Below are 18,428 nucleotides of genomic sequence, written 5' to 3'. Positions count from 1 at the left end.
GTAGGAACCCTAGATGGCTATAAAAAGGCTTATGAAGCCGGCGCCCTAGAAGAATTGCTTCCTCTCCCTCTTGTGCCGTGGCCACCCTCTCCCTCTCCTTGTTTCAGCCGCAAGCAAGGGAAGAAGAAGATCCAAGTGTTGGCGGCCTCCTCCCCTTCCCTTCCTTCATCCAACGCAAGGAAGAAAAGAAGGCTGCGTGGGGATTCTTCTTCATCCTCTTCTTCATCCTTCTTCTTCCTCCTCTCAAGCATATTCAAGAGTTGAAAGAAAGAGAGGAGATCAGCCATCAAAAGAAGTCTTTGCAAGGGAGCTAGCACCCCGGGAAGACAAGAGATCTTTGATCAGGTCCTCTGCTTCGTGTGGATACCCGTAGAGGCCGGACGTTTGAACGGCTTCAAACGAACCCTCAACCTAAAACCACGAGCTTCAGTTTGCGGTGATCATCTACCCGCGCAAGGTGAAGATTTGATCTCCCTAAAGGTTTTAAAAGTATTAATCTTTATCTAACTACGAACGGTCTAGAAACAGCGTTCATGCGATGAACGTCGATCCCGCTTATGCCGATTCCGCTGCAATCTGATTTTTGTTTTGAAATATCAGCGGCATAGGCGGGTTCCCAACACCAGGATCTTCTCCTTGTTTCAAGTGCCAGTGCTGCTAGCATGCCGGACCAAGCCCTTTGGCCGAGATTCTCCATCTCCGTCGACGTATCAGTAAGCCCCCTTCCCTTTGTTCCTCTGATCGAAGCCAACCAAGTATTTTCCCTTTCTCTAGTTTAGAATAAATCGAGAACGTTCTCGGTTTTCCATTTCGCTGGCTGCCGTTGGCCATCCCTACTGCTGATGGCTGGCTATCGACCTCCTGCCACCAAGGCCCGGCAATCGCTGGACCTTCTTCCCTCCCCTCTCTTTTTTTTTCTTCCCGCTCTTCTCTTTATTCTACCTTCTGCTTCCTTCTCAAATTCTTTATTTCTATTCTTTTTATTCATTTATTTACTTGTGGGTTAGTTCCTCAAATCCTCTTTTCTCTCTCTTGAATCATAGGCGAGGCATGATGATTAATCCAAGATTGTCTGTGCCATTGTGACAGACGAAACCCAAACTCCTCGCTGAACCGAGTTGACATTCTCTCTCCCCTCCCTCTTTCTTTCTCTAGACAATCTCTGGAATCCTAGTGTAAGCTTTGCTTTCCATATTACTCAGATCCAAGTTAACCTTGTTTGGAGACCCTGAACCACCCAGATACCCTGGCGATAGATCGGCCCATTACTATTGCCCCAACTAGATTTGGCCACTTTTGATCTTCACCTCACCCATTGAATCCTCCTTGCTTGGACTGACTTGGACAGTCGGGCACTATCACCTAACCGATCTGATTTGGAGAAATGAGGTTGTTCTCTAATAGTACTTTATATTGACTTCGCTTGACTTCTGGAATGATGATGAAATTTATTATGTCTTAATTATATTAAAATAGGTATACCAAACCCCATCCAACTAAAGTAGAATTTTTGAAACGAGAAGACATAAGTAACTTAAAGCTTCAAAGTGTATTTTTCAAATTTTTAATAAAATAATAATTATTTGTATTAAATTTTTTATATCTATTTTATACTGATTTAAACATATTATTGCTAGGATAATAATTATTTTAAATTTTGTTATGTGTTATGTTATAAAATTTGAAAAAAATGACTTGGCAAATTACAAAATTTGTTTTATATGTATGCATTCTCAGCACGACTATGATATAATTTGGCCTCGCCAATTTGTTAGCCTTGTCGACTTGTAATTTTTGAGAAACTAATTTCGACACCTAACACCAATGACTAGAATAGTAGTTTTTGGGACACCGTGCTACCGATGATTAAGAATAGTGATTTTTAGTATTTTGTGCATTCTAACTCCTGCCACTAGGTTACATGGCCATAGCTTGATTTCTAATTTTTGATTTCTGATTTCTATTTCTTGCATTTCTTGTAAAAATGTAGTATATTTTAAGAAGAAATATATATTATTCAAGAAATGTGTTATTTTTCAGTCAATATTTTGTGCTTTTAACTAAATTATTTGGCATGCTTTAGCCCCACTTTGGGATATTATGTTGCTTACTAGGATAGTGTAGCTCATTATTATATTATTTCTAATTTTTAGATCTTGATGCATGATTGCTCAGGACTTGGGGAGTGCCTTAGTTTTTTTGAAGATACTTTCTATCATTAGAGTTTTAGTCAATCTAGTTAGAATATTTTTTTTGGTTCATGTTAGTAGTTAGCAATTATTGACTTATGTTACTTTAGAACTATTGTAAGAATCATTTGGATAAGTTCTCGATTAAATAATTTTTTAGAGATTATTATTGCTTTGATATGATTTGTAGCCTTGCATGCTTTATGGTCCGCTGTATAGGTATGCAGCGTCTATTACACTCTGTGAGGATGATAGTGTTATTTTGATGATTAACAAGCAATTATCTAGAGTATGTTATAAGTTAAATCGATACTACATTCTTAAGTCTGTTACTCTCAGTATATTTTTTTAAATTGATATAGATACATTTCATTGTTTATTTGAATGAATCTAACCTTGAGATGCAGCAAAGTGTGGATTGAGTCGACCCAAAGGATGATTGGGTCGACCCCGGCACATCAAGAAATCATTTGGCACACTTCTGCAAAAATGGCACAGATGAACAGTGTGTTGGGTCGACCCAAGAAAAGCATGAGTCGACCCAAACATCAAGATCCTCAAAACAACTCAGAAAATGGTTCTCTAGATTTACTGAGAGGGTCGACCCAAGATGAAGTTGAGTCGACCCAAGCTTGAGTCGACCCAAACCCTGTGTGGGTCGACCCAAAGGCAAGACAGAACAGAAGACAGAAAAGGTTCTCTGGAAACCCTGTTAGGGTCGACCCAAGAAGAAGTTGAGTCGACCCAACTGAACCTTGAGTCGACCCAAGGAAAGGTTGGGTCGACCCAAGTGAAGGAAAGCTGAATTCCAAGTTTCTGTGTTTCTGAAGGTTGGGTCGACCCAAGAAAAAGTTTGAGCTGACCCAAGGTTTGGGTCGACCCAAGAAAAGTTTGGGTCGACCCAAGTACGGGCAGAAGCATTACGGCTAGTTGTGCAGAAGTGCTTTTTGGACTCCCAACGGCTATAAACGGCTAGTTTCTTCAATCCAACGGTCAGGAAGGACTATTTGGAGGTTGGAGAAGTATTTAAGAGGGAGTATTCATCAGAGGAAGCAAGCTTTGGGAAAATACATCAAGTGCATTCAAGAGAGAACCCTAGCAAGGCAAGCTTCATCCAAGTGCTTCATTCAAGAATCAAAAGAAAGTGGTTGAGCAGATTCAAAGAGTCATCAAGAGCTCCATCCACCCTTGAAGAGTGAAGCATCCTTGACAAAGAAGAGAGAAGTCACATCAAGCGATAAATATTCTCTAAACTCTTCTTTGTAGATTATATTGTTATATTTGCTCATCTAGGAGTTTAAATCTTCTTCCTTTGTTTATTAAACTACTTGTAAAGGTTGATTGGTTAGCCCGCAAAACCAACGGAATAGGTTGATTGGTGAACCCGGAAAACCAATTGTAAAAGTTCGTTGGTGAGCCCGTAAAACCAATATAGGTTGTTGGTAAGCCTGTAAAACCAACGTAGGTTGTTGGTGAACCCGTAAAACCAATTGTATAGGTTCGTTGGTGAGCCCGTAAAACCAACATAGGTTTTTGGTGAACCCGGAAAACCAAAGTGTAAAGGTTTTTGGATTGTGAGCCCGGAAAACAATCCAACTGTAATCCGCGGGATTATAGTGAATTCCCAAGGGATCGCTTGGGGAGTGGATGTAGGTGCTAAGGAGAGCACCGAACCACTATACTTCTTGTTGTTTGCATTGTGATTTGTTTAAGTTCACTAACACATCATTTAACACAAGTAAGATAGTTAAAATTAAAAGAAACCAATTCACCCCCCCTCTTGGCTTGTCACCTTGGGCAACAAGTGGTATCAAAGCAGGTGCTCTAATATTAATTATTGATCTCAAGATCAAGAGCCAAAGATCATGACAACTCAAATAGATAGTTTTCTAGGAGAGGGACAATTAATTGATAGACCTCCACTTTTTAATGGCATAAACTATACATATTGGAAAGCACGCATGCGTATTTTCATTCAAGCACATGACTATGATTTATGGAGTATCATAGTCAATGGACCACACACAAGCACTAATCATGATAAGAAAATGGATCAGCAAAATGCAAAAGTCATGAATGTGCTATTTTGTGCATTAGATGATAGTGAACTTAATTGCATATCTTTTTGCACAACTGCTAAGGAAATATGGAATATGCTTGAAGTTAAATATGAATGCACTAACAAATCTGAAACATCATGTGTAGAAGAATAGCAGCATCATATTGCAAATTCATGCTTGGCACATGAAGATGAGATATATGAGGTACATGCTAAAACTAAAAATGATTTTACATTTGATGAACTTCATGATGTCTTTTCTGATTTGTATTTAGAACATAAGAAACTTATTTGTAGGAACAAGAACTTGAAGAATGAAAATCAAATCCTAATAGATGAAAAACTAAAACTGACTAATGAAATTGAAATCTTAATTAAAGAAAATAAAGAACTAAATCAGAGAAATCAACTTCTCACTGAAAGCCATGATAAACTTAAGAAAAACAATGAATTGCTTTCAGAAGATAATGAAAAATTAACTAAAGAATTTGATAATTTGAAACCTACTGTTGAAAGATTCACTCTCAGCTCTGAAAAACTGAATTTAATGATAGAAAATTCAAGAGCTGTATATGACAAAGCTGGATTGGGATATCAACCTTGGTACACTCAAAAATCTTTCGAGAATATATTTCTTAAATCCTCCACTATTCATCCTAAAATAATTTTTCACAAATCTGGTGAAACTAATAAACAGAAACAGAAAACTGAAAATTCATTATCTGTTTTTGCTAAATCTATGTTGTTTAAATTTAGCAAGAGTATGGAGAAGTATATTACTTGTAATCCTAAAATCTGCAAACTAAGAGACAAAATGGTAATTAAGAGAATATGGGTTCCAAAAAAAACAATTATAGCTAACCTGCAAGGACCCAAAAGAGCTTGGGTTTCTAAGTTGAAAACATGATCATTTTTAGCAAATGTGTCTAGCTACCCAAGATTCCAATTATCTGGACAATGGGTTCTCTAGACACGTGTTAAAGAATGGAACTTAAAATATAATTAAGAAGAGTGACCAAAATGGAAGAAATAATGAAATTAGTAATCCTTGCATCCTCTCATATTGAAATTGTAGCTAGTATTAATCATTTCTATGATATAAGTGATACTTTTGGTATGAAAAGAAAATATATCCAAATCACTCCATCTTCCTATATTATGCTTCAGTTATTGATGGATAATTTACTTAATCAATACTCCTAGAATAACTCTGTGAATTCTCTATATACTTGATTGAGAGTTCTTATCCTCGGCATTATCTTCTATTGATCATAAACACAAGAATGTCTACTTGGTATGCCTTTGAATATATGCACTATGAATACCAAGATTAAAGAAACCTTTATTTTGGCATTAACTCATGCTAGTATGTACTTAGTCTCAAAAGACCTTGTCATTGACTTACTTAGATTAATTTCTGCAAGGTCAAAGTTTGCTACGCATGTTAACTAAGGAAACAAACAAAAAAAAAATAATTTCTAAATCTAAAGATGTTGTTTACATCATTGAGTTTTTCAAAAGCTTACATTGGCTTTGTTCTTGGCACTTAAATTGAAATATTTTCTGCATTGGCACAAACTCACAAAAAGGGTTCAAATGAAGAAGGTTTGCGAACTATGAAAATAAAATTGTATCATGGCATAGTTTTGAAAACCAATTTCTTATTAAGTTGTGCACAGAAAATAATATTGAATACAATTGTTTCTACACCAAGAACACCATAAATAAAATAGGGTTGATAGAATCCTTGAAGAAATGAAAAAGACAATGTTGTATGATAGTCATCTACTTAAATGATTTCTGTTAAAAGCTATCATCATTGCTTGTCATACATATGGTTTCTATTAGAAAACTCCTTTTGATCTTCTGAAAAATAGAAAATGATATATTGTATATCTTTTATATTTTTCAGTCATACATGTCATGCTTGATATGTTCTTATGAAAATAATGTCAAATCTGATAAAACAAATATTTCTTTGGATATTACTCTTCAAGCAATGCATATAGAATATTCAATGAAAAGATACTAGTTGTAGAAATATCAATTCATACTATTCTTATTAAAACTAGATCCTTTATTGAGAATATAGTTTATCATTTTGATTCTATGTAACAATCTGAATTTTGATAGAAACAACTGTTTAAGATAATTTGATGAAAACTTAGCTAGCACGTCTTATTGATAGTTATCTTAAGCAAATAGAATCTAAGCTAAATTGATTCTGAAAACAAGAAATTGATTTGACCTTGATGAATCTTCCTATTGCCTCACATGCTTGTTCTTGAACCATCTTGGTTAATGAAACTATCTCTTTAGTTCAAGTGACATGTGCTTGCTTATATTTAGGCAATCTCTTGAGTAAAGTGACTCAATATTCAATTATTGTCATATCTTATGTTGAGTCATCTAGTTAAGAAATATGTTGTATGAATGTTTTGTATCTTGAAGTAACTAATGACTTTTTTTCAAAAAAAAAAAAAGGAGTTTGTTAATAATGCAGGATCCTTGAGCAAGAAAATGAGAGATTTCAACTTGAAGGACACCTCCACATAAGATACAATAAACATTCACATGCAAACAAGAGAGAGGACCTTCTTCAGCCAAACGTTCACACATAAGAAATCTAGTTTGACTTGAAGAATATAGAATGAATCGGTAATTTTAGATACCTTTCTCATAAATTAGCTGAGCAAAGTCAATAACTTAAATCTTATTGTGGCATGGTTAAAATCTTTAATTATTAATTTCTTGATATCATGTCTATATATGTATTAATTGACTTATGCTTTTAGAAATTGATTCATGATTTGCTCAAACTAAAATGTTCCTTTGCCTATATCATAACCATGAAATACACAAGTATATGCTTAAAATGCTGATTTGAATTGACTTGTGAGAAGCTATGAATTCTTGAGCATAATGAAAATGTTGTTTGCATGATATACATCTATATGATACATAAGATTATTTCTTTATTCTGCTCTTTCATGTAAATTACTTGAGAATAACAAAAAGAGAGAGAGATAAAGAAAAGAAAATGGATATTATTCAAGAGAAGTAAAATCTAAGTAAAGGCAAATACTTCAATCTTAAGGAAAAGCAAAACAAGCATAATACATTCGGCACATTTGTGAGACTTGTGAAAGGGATAAAATCCGTAATCAATTACACTTAAATAGGGAGAGTTTATTTGAAAAGAATTAATTTTGATCCTTGACATGCTTGCTCTTAATGTTTTAATACATGATGTTATGACTTAATGCATATTATGTTTTGCATGTCACATGATGTTTTGAATTATGTGTTTTCAATATTCAAATAACAAAGATCTTTCCTAAATATAACTTGTAATGCTTCATGCCTATAAAATTTGATTGAAACATGTTATTACCAACAACAACATCATTTTGTTTTAATGAATATATTTTGAAAAATAAAAGAAAAGAATAATTTGAATTTGCAAATTAGGCAAAATGAATTGATTCTGATTTATCTTTTATCTTGCCTAACATTAGTACATAATATCCTCCAATTTGTCCCAAAATTCAATATGAATTACAAAGATTCTGGATGTGCTCTAATGTTCTTGAAATATGTGTTTTCAATCTTAATAATTTAAGATGAGCTACAATGTAGAAGATGCAAATCTCAAATTATAATCCTGAAAGCCTCCTTGAAAATTTTTATGAAATTCAGAATCTGATTTTGTATAAAAGCTTAAACTTAATTTAAAAATGCTTCTATCGTTGCATTTTTGTAACTTTCATTATATGCTTCAATGATTGCATCATTTTGGGGAATAACTCAATATGATTTCTAGATGAAAACTACGGTTTAAGAAAAATAGAATTACTTTGGATACCTTGGTTGTTTGCTCCGATACGCATCTGAAACATATCATTTTTTATCTTATAAGTGTACTGAAATTGGTCTAAATGATGTGTTTTTCAATGATCTTGATTGCAAATAAATGGTTCTAAATATATGATATTATTTTGATATTAAAAAGATTTATGGTGCTTCATATATACATTGCTGAAAAACTATGACTAAGAAATTAATATTTTGAATATACACTCCTACATAATTAAATGCTTCTATCATTAAAAAGAAAAGCTATTTTTAAGAAGAGAGCTAATGATCCTAAAGCTTAAAATATTTCAACTCACTTCAATAATTCTTATAGGAAAGAAAATGTAATTACTTTTGAAAGAAATTTGAGCTTCAAAAGAATTATTTTCTGATTAATATTTCCATACATATTCAAAAAAAAATAGGAGGAAATATAATTTATTCTTGAAAGATTAAAAAAAGTGATTGCTATAAATTTTGAAAAATTCTAGATCACTCTACATTCTTGATATTATAGAAGAACAAAAAAAAGGTTTGAAAGAAAATGCATCTTTTAAGGGGGAGCTTTAAATACTCAATCTCTTTATTGAAAATTATCTTCAAACTCTAAACTCTCAAATGGAATGATTAATTAAGGGGGAGAAAGAAAATTTCAGAGTGAGAGATCATATAGAACTTAATCGTATAAATTCGCATCTAAAAATGAGACAAAGAATACTAAATGTAAAGTGGTATTAAACTTTGTGCTTCATTGAATATCTTTTGAAAGTTGGATTTCCATCTGTATTCATCGGTAAATCATTTATTTCTGAAAATTAATTGAAAAGGATTTCATCTGTCTTAGTTTCGAAAATTTATCTTGGAATCTACTTATGAGTTCTTATTGGCTTGCACTTTAGTGTTTCAATCCTGAGCCAATTCATTTTAATTGATTTTGATGCTATGATCTTTAAAGGAGTAAAAGAAAGTCTTTAAGAGAGCTCTAAAAGAACTTTCAAAGCCTTGATTTTTATGTATTTTACACTGCATAAATTCATGTTTTGGTATCTATGCCCCAATACTTTTATATCATGAAAGAACTTTGAAGTCATTAAGAATTAAGGATTCAACATAATCTTATGTTTTTCGAGTATATAAGGTTTGATCTTTATTTGCTCTTATACTATACTCTGAAAATTAATTAGATTGCTTTCATCTTGCTATATACTTAATATATATATATATATAAAGGTGTTGAATTTTCATTCGTGCCTTCTTTGAATATTATTCTTGATACTTCTTCAAATAACTTGAAAAAGATTCCATCTACACTTGATTTGAAAAATATCTTTGGAATCTACAGTTAGAGATCTCTTTTGGCTCACATCTTAAATGTCTCATTTCTAAAGCCAAACACATAGAAATAAGATATCATTTTATTAGGGATCATGTGCAAAATGGAAACATATGTATTGAGCATATATGTACTGAAAAACAATTAGCTGACATATTCACAAAATCCTTGAGTGAAGATAGATTCTGCACGCTAAGGAGGAAATTAGGCATATGCGATCCTTTTTATTGAAGAGATATAAAAGGGAGCAAGCAGTCTCATGATACATTCCTCCCATTTCTAAAAACCCATGAAACATGAGTCAAACTTGTAATCTATAGATTCCTTACTCATGTATCATTGTCCCAGAAAGAATTTGTAAGGATTGGAAGCAAGGAAAATTTTTAGAAGCGAAAAGGAAGAGAAAGAAAAAATTTCTAAACTTGGGTCGACCCAACCTAGAATAGGGTCGACCCAACGTCAGGACCCCACTGTTAAAAGGGGGACCCGTGAGCCTTTAGGGCACTGTTTACCCTTTGTCCTCTTCCGAAAACCCTATTTTCCACTCTCAAATCTTCTCCAATCATCTCCAAACAGTAGATTACTTCAATATCTTGGAGAAATGGGACCCAAGAGAGTCGTAGCCAAGCGATCCGGGAGAGTCTCACGATCTTGTTTAGAGCCTAGGATATGTATCTAGTTCTCATATGTATTTTGTGTTTATCATGTATCTTAAACTTTGATTAAGGAACATTGTATTTGCTTTTATTTTTGGCATGAATGTACTAAAATGTTCCTATTTTGATCAATGAAGTTTGAATGTTTGTTATTTATTGTGTCTTTTCCCATGCACCTATTTGATGATAACAAAAAGGGGGAGAAGTAAAGAAAGAGTAATAGGGGAGAAGTAAAGAAAGAGTAATAAGAGGAGAAGTAAAGAAATTGTGTAAGAAAAGAGAAATAACTTGTAAAACAAATTGAAAATCATATAGGAAAGCATATACATTTAAGGGGGAGCAATTTGTAACAATGAAAATGATCAAATCAAAAATTTCTATCAAATTTCAGAATTTGGCACATAGAATTTCAGAATTTAGCACGCACCTTTCACACCTCGATATATAATCTGAAACTCATGTTTTATCTCAAATTTTTGGAGTTTCATCTTTAATGAATTATAAATGAAAGGGGGAACAATTCAAAAAGTCAAACTGGCAACATTTGAATGATATAGGGGGAGACTTCACTCTTATATATGAAAAGCTGAAATTCAGCAAGTTAAGCCCTTTCAAAAAAACTGATTTTAAGATAAATATCAATAGGCTCATACTCTTTATTTTGTAATCATCAAAAAGGGGGAGATTGAGGATGATAGTGTTATTTTGATGATTAACAAGCAATTATCTAGAGTATGTTATAAGTTAAATCGATACTACATTCTTAAGTCTGTTACTCTCAGTATATTTGTTTAAATTGATATAGATACATTTCATTGTTTATTTGAATGAATCTAACCTTGAGATGCAGCAAAGTGTGGATTGAGTCGACCCAAAGGATGATTGGGTCGACCCCGGCACATCAAGAAATCATTTGGCACACTTCTGCAAAAATGGCACAGATGAACAGTGTGTTGGGTCGACCCAAGGAAAGCATGAGTCGACCCAAACATCAAGATCCTCAAAACAACTCAGAAAATAGTTCTCTGGATTTACTGAGAGGGTCGACCCAAGATGAAGTTGAGTCGACCCAAGCTTGAGTCGACCCAAACCCTGTGTGGGTCGACCCAAAGGCAAGACAGAACAGAAGACAGAAAAGGTTCTCTGGAAACCCTGTTAGGGTCGACCCAAGAAGAAGTTGAGTCGACCCAACTGAACCTTGAGTCGACCCAAGGAAAGGTTGGGTCGACCCAAGTGAAGGAAAGCTGAATTCCAAGTTTCTGTGTTTCTGAAGGTTGGGTCGACCCAAGAAAAAGTTTGAGCTGACCCAAGGTTTGGGTCGACCCAAGAAAAGTTTGGGTCGACCCAAGCACGGGCAGAAGCATAACGGCTAGTTGTGCAGAAGTGCTTTTTGGACTTCCAACGGCTATAAACGGCTAGTTTCTTCAATCCAACGGTCAGGAAGGACTATTTGGAGGTTGGAGAAGTATTTAAGAGGGAGTATTCATCAGAGGAAGCAAGCTTTGGAAAAATACATCAAGTGCATTCAAGAGAGAACCCTAGCAAGGCAAGCTTCATCCAAGTGCTTCATTCAAGAATCAAAAGAAAGTGGTTGAGCAGATTCAAAGAGTCATCAAGAGCTCCATCCACCCTTGAAGAGTGAAGCATCCTTGACAAAGAAGAGAGAAGTCACATCAAGCGATAAATATTCTCTAAACTCTTCTTTGTAGATTATATTGTTATATTTGCTCATCTAGGAGTTTAAATTTTCTTCCTTTGTTTATTAAACTACTTGTAAAGGTTGGTTGGTTAGCCCGCAAAACCAACGGAATAGGTTGATTGGTGAACCCGGAAAACCAATTGTAAAGGTTCGTTGGTGAGCCCGTAAAACCAACATAGGTTGTTGGTAAGCCCGTAAAACCAACGTAGGTTGTTGGTGAACCCGTAAAACCAATTGTATAGGTTCGTTGGTGAGCCCGTAAAACCAACATAGATTTTTGGTGAACCCGGAAAACCAAAGTGTAAAGGTTTTTGGATTGTGAGCCCGGAAAACAATCCAACTGTAATCCGCGGGATTATAGTGAATTCCCAAGGGGTCGCTTGGGGAGTGGATGTAGGTGCTAAGGAGAGCACCGAACCACTATACTTCTTGTTGTTTGCATTGTGATTTGTTTAAGTTCACTAACACATCATTTAACACAAGTAAGATAGTTAAAATTAAAAGAAACCAATTCACCCCCCCCCCCCTCTTGGCTTGTCACCTTGGGCAACACTCTGGATTCAGGATGTGACAAATTTAGCAGTATCAGAGCCTAGATTTTAGGTTCCTTAGAATTTATTAGAAAGGTTGAGAGACATGTAGGAATTAGACAAGAGAATAATATTAATTGTTTTTTGTTAATAACCTTATATTATTTTGTTTGGATATTATTTGTGATGTTTGTTTTATTTTACTGAATCAAAATGTCGGCTCACCGTACCCGTAGTCTGAATGAGATAGCTCGGGGCTCTCAGGGTAGAGTCCCTACTAATCAAGCTGTTGAGGCATCTCAAAGTTTGGGGCACCAGAATATAGCCTCCAGAATTTAGCAAGAAGGAGGGGCCAGTCAATTAACTACGAATCATCTAATTTTAGGTCAGTCAACTATGATTCAAGGGAATGCTGTTGAAAACCAAACCCAGGTGCTTGATGTGATTGAGGAGGTTCTTGGATTATTATATTAGCGGAGGCAACAACCTCAGCATTCAATCTAGCAGGATGTTGGTCTAATTGATCAAAGAATGGGGATAGCAGAATTTAGAAAATTTTCTCCTTTAGCATTTAAAGATACCACTAATCCGCATGAGAATGAAGCTTGGATTGATGAATTGGAGGAAGCTTTTAGGGCAATGGACTGCACTGATGAAGAAAAAGTCAGATTTGCCATCTTTATGCTTCAAGACAAAGCCTAGCACTAGTGGAAGTCTGCGGAGTGCACTTTGGCTCCTGAGCAAGAAATAATTACCTCGTAGAGGTTTTGCATAGCCTTCTACTCCAAGTACTTTCCTTCAAGTCGACTGAGGGAGCTAGAAAGTGAATTTCTTAATCTATTTCGAGGAGCTATGACTGTGGATGAATATGAGGCCGAGTTTGACAGATTGTCCCAATTTGCTACCACCTCCATCATGGATGTAGAGTCCAGGATGAAGAGATTTGAAGAAGGATTGAAGCCTCACTTACATCGGAGTTTGGCCGCAATGCATTCAGCAAACTATGATGAATTGATAGATAGGGCCATGTATATGGAGGTTATTTGGAAAAAAACTCAAGACACTAACGGTGGAGAGCGAAAGAAGAGGAGTAGAGATTTTGATACTCACGGTGAACAGAACTCTAGTGGGCCTGCAAAATTCCATGACAAATCTTAGCATTCAGGGAAGGAAGAATCATATGGGAAGATTACTCAACAGAACAAACTCAAGTGTGAAGCATGTGGTGGTACTCATAAGACTGAGAATTGTAGGTGGTTAACTGGTGCTTGTTTCAGATGTGGCCTATAGGGTCATAAGATAGCAGAGTGCTCTTATAATCAGCAGGAATCTTAATCAGTTTAGAGGCCTCAAGCTACTAAGATCTAGCAACTGCAAGCTTCTCTTGCTCCAGCTCAGTCAGCTCAGGCTTCTTCTCTCAAGCTTTAGAATGGGGGGAGACTACACACTCAAGGACATGTTTATGCATTGACTCAACAGAATGCTCAGGCATCTGACACTATGGTATCTAGTATATTGCCGATTTCATCTATTTATGCTCATGTATTATTTGATTCTGGTGCTACAGATTCTTTTGTATCATCTGTATTTCTGCAAAAGCATAACTTGCTCTATGTGCCGTTAAGAATTGATTTGCATGTTAGTACCCCTGCCAGGGTTGGGGTGATTGTTAATCAGATATGTAAGTCTTGTTTAGTTTAGATAGTAGGTATAGAATTGACTGGTGATTTGATAGTCATAGACATTCATGATTTTGACATAATATTGGATATGAATTGGTCAACGTCAAATTTTTCTACTATTGATTGCTATGATAAACAAGTAAATTTTCGAATCCCTAGAGATGCTGAATTTAGCTTTATGGGTAGTGGTGCTTCTACTTTTTCTAGAGTTGCTTCTGTTATGCAAATAAAGTGGCTATCCAAGAAGCAGAGTATGACACATGTTGCCACCGTAGTTGATATCACACAATCTGACTAGAGATTGGAAGATATCCTAGTAGTGAATGAATACCCTGACATTTTTTTGGAAGATCATTCAGGTTTGCCACCAGATAGAGAAATTTTATTTGTAATTGATTTGATTCCCTATACAACACCAATCTCGAAAATTCCTTATAGAATGGCTCCCGCTGAAATGAAGGAATTAAAGGAGCAGTTGCAAGATCTTCTTGATAAAGGCTTCATTAGACCTAGTGTTTCTCATTGAGAATCCCCAATATTGTTTGTAAAGAAGAAGGATGGTAGCATGATGTTATGTATTGATTATCAAGAGATAAATAAGGTAACAATAAAGAACAAGTATCCTCTATCAAGGATTGATGACCTGTTTGATTAGTTAAAGGGTGCTCAGGTATTCTCCAAAATTGATCTTCATTTTGGATACCATCAATTGAAGATAAGGGAGGAAGATGTGCTAAAGACTACTTTTATAAGGTACAAGCACTATTAAATTTTTGGTCATGCTCTTTGGGCTGACAAATGCCCCTGCAGCATTTATGGACCAGATGAATAGGGTGTTTCAACCCTTTTTAGACAAATTTGTGGTTGTCTTTATTGATGATATTCTAATTTATTCTGGAAGTCAGGGCAAGAATGAGCAACATTTAAGAATAGTTTTAGAAACTCTAAGACAAGAGCAGTTGTATAGTAAACTGAAGAAAAGTGAATTTTGGCTGGACACTGTGATGTTCCTATGGCATGTGATATGTAAAGAGGAGATTTATGTGGATCCAAACAAGATAAAGTAGTGGTCAACTAGAGCAGGCCAAATAATGTTTCTGAGGTTCTTAGGTCTAGCTGGATATTATAGAAGGTTTGTTGAGAGTTTTTTCTCTATTGCTGCACCTTTAACTCGACTAACTCATAAAAAAGTTATGTTTGATTGGTCAGATAAATATGAATAGAGCTTTCAGGAGCTTAAGCAATGTTTGGTATTGGACCTTATCATTACCCTTTCCTCTAGTGATGGAGGATTTATCATCTACAGTGATGCTTTAAAGAAACGATTGGGTTATGTCCTCATGCAAAATGATAAAGTAATTGCTTATGCCTCACGACAGCTAAAACCTTATGAAGAAAAGTACCCGACTCATGATCTTGAACTTGCAGCTATCGTATTTGCATTAAAAATTTAGAGACACTATTTATATGGTGAATCTTGTAAGGTGTACACTGATTATAAAAGTTTAAAATATATCTTTACATAGAAGGAACTGAATATAAGATAGAGAAGATTGTTAAAGTTGCTTAAAGATTATGATTTGTCTATATATTATCATCCAAAAAAAGCTAATGTGGTGGCTGATGCACTGAGCAGAAAATCTACAGGTAATATTGTTGTTTTATTCACCTCTCAGAAAGGCATTTTTGAAGATCGTAGAACATAAATTGAGGTATGTCAGAATGATCTTGATATCTGTTTGGCCAACTTCCATGTCCAACCTACCTTAATAGATAGGATCAAGATTGCCCAACTAGATGACCCTTAGTTGCAAAAGATTAAGAATGATGTTGAGTCAGGTTCTCAGTCATAGTTTAGAATGCACGAGGATGGATCATTGAGATTCAAGAATAGAATTTGTACCAAATGATTTTGAGTTAAAAAAAAATTATGAAAGAAATTCATATCACCAGGTACATAATTCATCTTCGGCGTACTACGATGTATACGGGTTTGAAAAAATATATTTTGGTGGAATAACATGAAGAGAGAGATCACACAATTCGTAGCATGATGTTTGACTTGTTAGCAGGTTAAAGTTGAACATCAAAGACCTGCAGGGTCATTGCATCCTCTTTTGATTCCAAAATGAAAGTGAGAACACATCACAATGGACTTCACCTCTAGGTTGCCTCATACTCCTAAGGGTTATGATGCTATATGGTAATTGCAGACAGGTTGACAAAATCAGGTCACTTCTTGGCATTTAAAGTAGGAATGATATTGGAAAAGTTTGCAGAACTCTATATTGAGGAGATAGTGAGGTTGCATGGAGTACCTGTATCCATTGTTTCTGATAGGAACTCATGGTTTGTAGCATATTTTTGGGATAGTCTGCATAAAACTTTGGAGACCACTATTAGTTTCAGCATAGCTTTTCACCCTCAGACTGATGGCCTGCCGAAAAGGACCATTCAAATTTTGGAAGATATGCTTATAGCTTGTGGGATTGATATGAGAGGTTCATGGGACTGTCACTTGCTTTTGGTTGAGTTTGCATATAATAATAGTTACTACACAAATATTAAGATGGCCCCTTATTAGGCTCTTTATGAAAGAAAGTGCAGATCTCCTATCTGTTGGGATGATGTAGATGAAAGAAAACTTATAAATCCTGAGATTGTTCTGCAAATAGTAGAGAAGATCTAGCTAATCAAAGAATGCCTTCGGATAGCTCAGAGTAGATAAAAAAGCTATGCAGATAATAGGAGGCAAGAATTAGAATATTAGGTCAGAGACTATGTATTTTTGAAAGTATCTTCTGCTAAAGAAGTAATGCGATTTGGAATTCGTGGGGCATTTTGTCTGCGTTATGTGGGACCTTTTGAAATTCTGGAAAGAGTTGGAGCTGTAGCTTATAGATTGGCATCTGCACCATCACTATCTAGAGTTTATAATGTATTCCATGTTTTCATGTTAAGAAAGTATGCTCCAGATGCCGGCCATATGGTAGAAATGGCTCCTTTGTGGCTTAGAGAGGACTTGTCATATGATGAGCGTATTGTTGATAGAAAGGAACAAGTATTAAGAAGCTGCGCAATTCCTTATGTCAAGATCCAGTGGAGTAATCACTCAGAACGTGAGGCAACTTGGGAACTAGAGGACAAGATGAAGGAAAAATATCCAAACCTATTTTGAAGCTAAGGTATGTTAAAATTAGAGGACGAATTTTTTTAAGAAGGGAGAATGTGAGGCCTAGCCTTCACTGGTCCAGCGCTTTGGCACAACCTGATGCCAAGAGAGGGCCCGAAGGCCCTCTTCTCATTCATAACTAGGTAGAGCCCCATTCAACTAAATAGAGGAGGAGGAAGAGTCCTCGACCGTGGGGACTGCCAAAGGCTAGGATCAGCCTAGCCTCCACATTGTTTGAGTCCATCCACCGTGAAAATCGCGGTGAAGCAATAAATCCAAGCTTATCTCTTCAAAAACTTTCTCTATAAATTTTTCTCTTTCTCTACAATTGATTCACCATTGAGCTCCATCGAGACTTCTCTTCCCTCTCCTCCCTCCTTCTTCTCCTTCTCTAGTAGCCGGCATTCCACCCGAGTTGAGCACCACTACCAAAAGCCCCGTTTCCCCTCAATTCTGCCCGAGCACTCTATTTCCCATATTTCAGGATCTTTCCCCTATTTCGAACACCGCAGCTATAAGCTCGCGGGACCAAGCCCTTTGGCCGAGATCCTTCACCTCCGCCGATCCACCGGTAAGCCCCCTTCCCTTTGCTCCTCAGGTTGAACCAACCAAGCCTTTTCCCTTTCTCTATTTTAGGATAAATCAAGAGTGCTCTCGATTTTCCTTCTCGTCAATCTCCATCAGCCGCCCCTACCGTCGACGGCTAGCCGTCGGCCTCCTGCCACCATGGCCCAGCTCCTGCCGCACTTTCTTCCCTCTCCTCTCTTCCTTCTCTTCTGTCTCTTCTCTTCGTTCTACCTTCTACTTCCTTCTCAAATTCTTTATTTCTATTCATTTTATTCATCTATTTATTTACGGGTTAGTTCCTCAAATCCTCTTTTCTCTGTCTTGAATCATGGGCCAGGCATGATGATTAATCCAGGATGGTCCATGCCACTATGACGGACCAAATCCAGACTCCTGGCTGATCCAAGCTGAGGCTCTCTCTCCTCTCCCTCTCTCTCTAGATAGGCTTAGAGATCCTAGTATAAGCTTTGCTTTTCTTGTTGCTCGGATCTAAGTTAATCTAGTTTGGAGACCCTGAACTGCCTCGGTACTCGGGCGGTAGACTGACCCATTACTTTAACCCTAGCTAGATTTAGCCACTTTTGATCTTTACCTGATCCGTTGAATCCTCCTTGCTCGAACCGACCCAGGCATTCGGGCACTATCATATGACCGACTTGATTTGGGGGCATGAGGTCGTTCTCCAG

The 18,428-nt window shown here is 36.1% G+C and overlaps 1 protein-coding gene across 1 annotated transcript; it reads left to right on the top strand.

The window, feature by feature from the left end:
• Positions 1–16,818: 16,818 nt before the first annotated feature.
• On the top strand, positions 16,819–17,181 carry LOC149767903 (uncharacterized). Its single transcript, XM_089929375.1, has one exon. It carries the CDS (start codon positions 16,819–16,821, stop codon positions 17,179–17,181), a length of 363 nt encoding a protein of 120 aa, XP_089785501.1.
• The last annotated feature ends 1,247 nt before the right edge of the window (positions 17,182–18,428 follow it).

Source organism: Phoenix dactylifera, chromosome 3 (genome assembly GCF_051530095.1).
Source record: "Phoenix dactylifera cultivar Ajwa chromosome 3, Ajwa_hap1_PhDact_Kaust_v1.1, whole genome shotgun sequence".
NCBI classification, from domain to species: Eukaryota; Viridiplantae; Streptophyta; class Magnoliopsida; order Arecales; family Arecaceae; genus Phoenix; species Phoenix dactylifera.
This window is presented reverse-complemented; position numbering and strand designations above follow the sequence as displayed.

Bases quoted from the DNA above. Each gene is read 5' to 3' on its own strand.
- LOC149767903 (XM_089929375.1), top strand. From the start codon at position 16,819: ATGCGATTTGGAATTCGTGGGGCATTTTGTCTGCGTTATGTGGGACCT.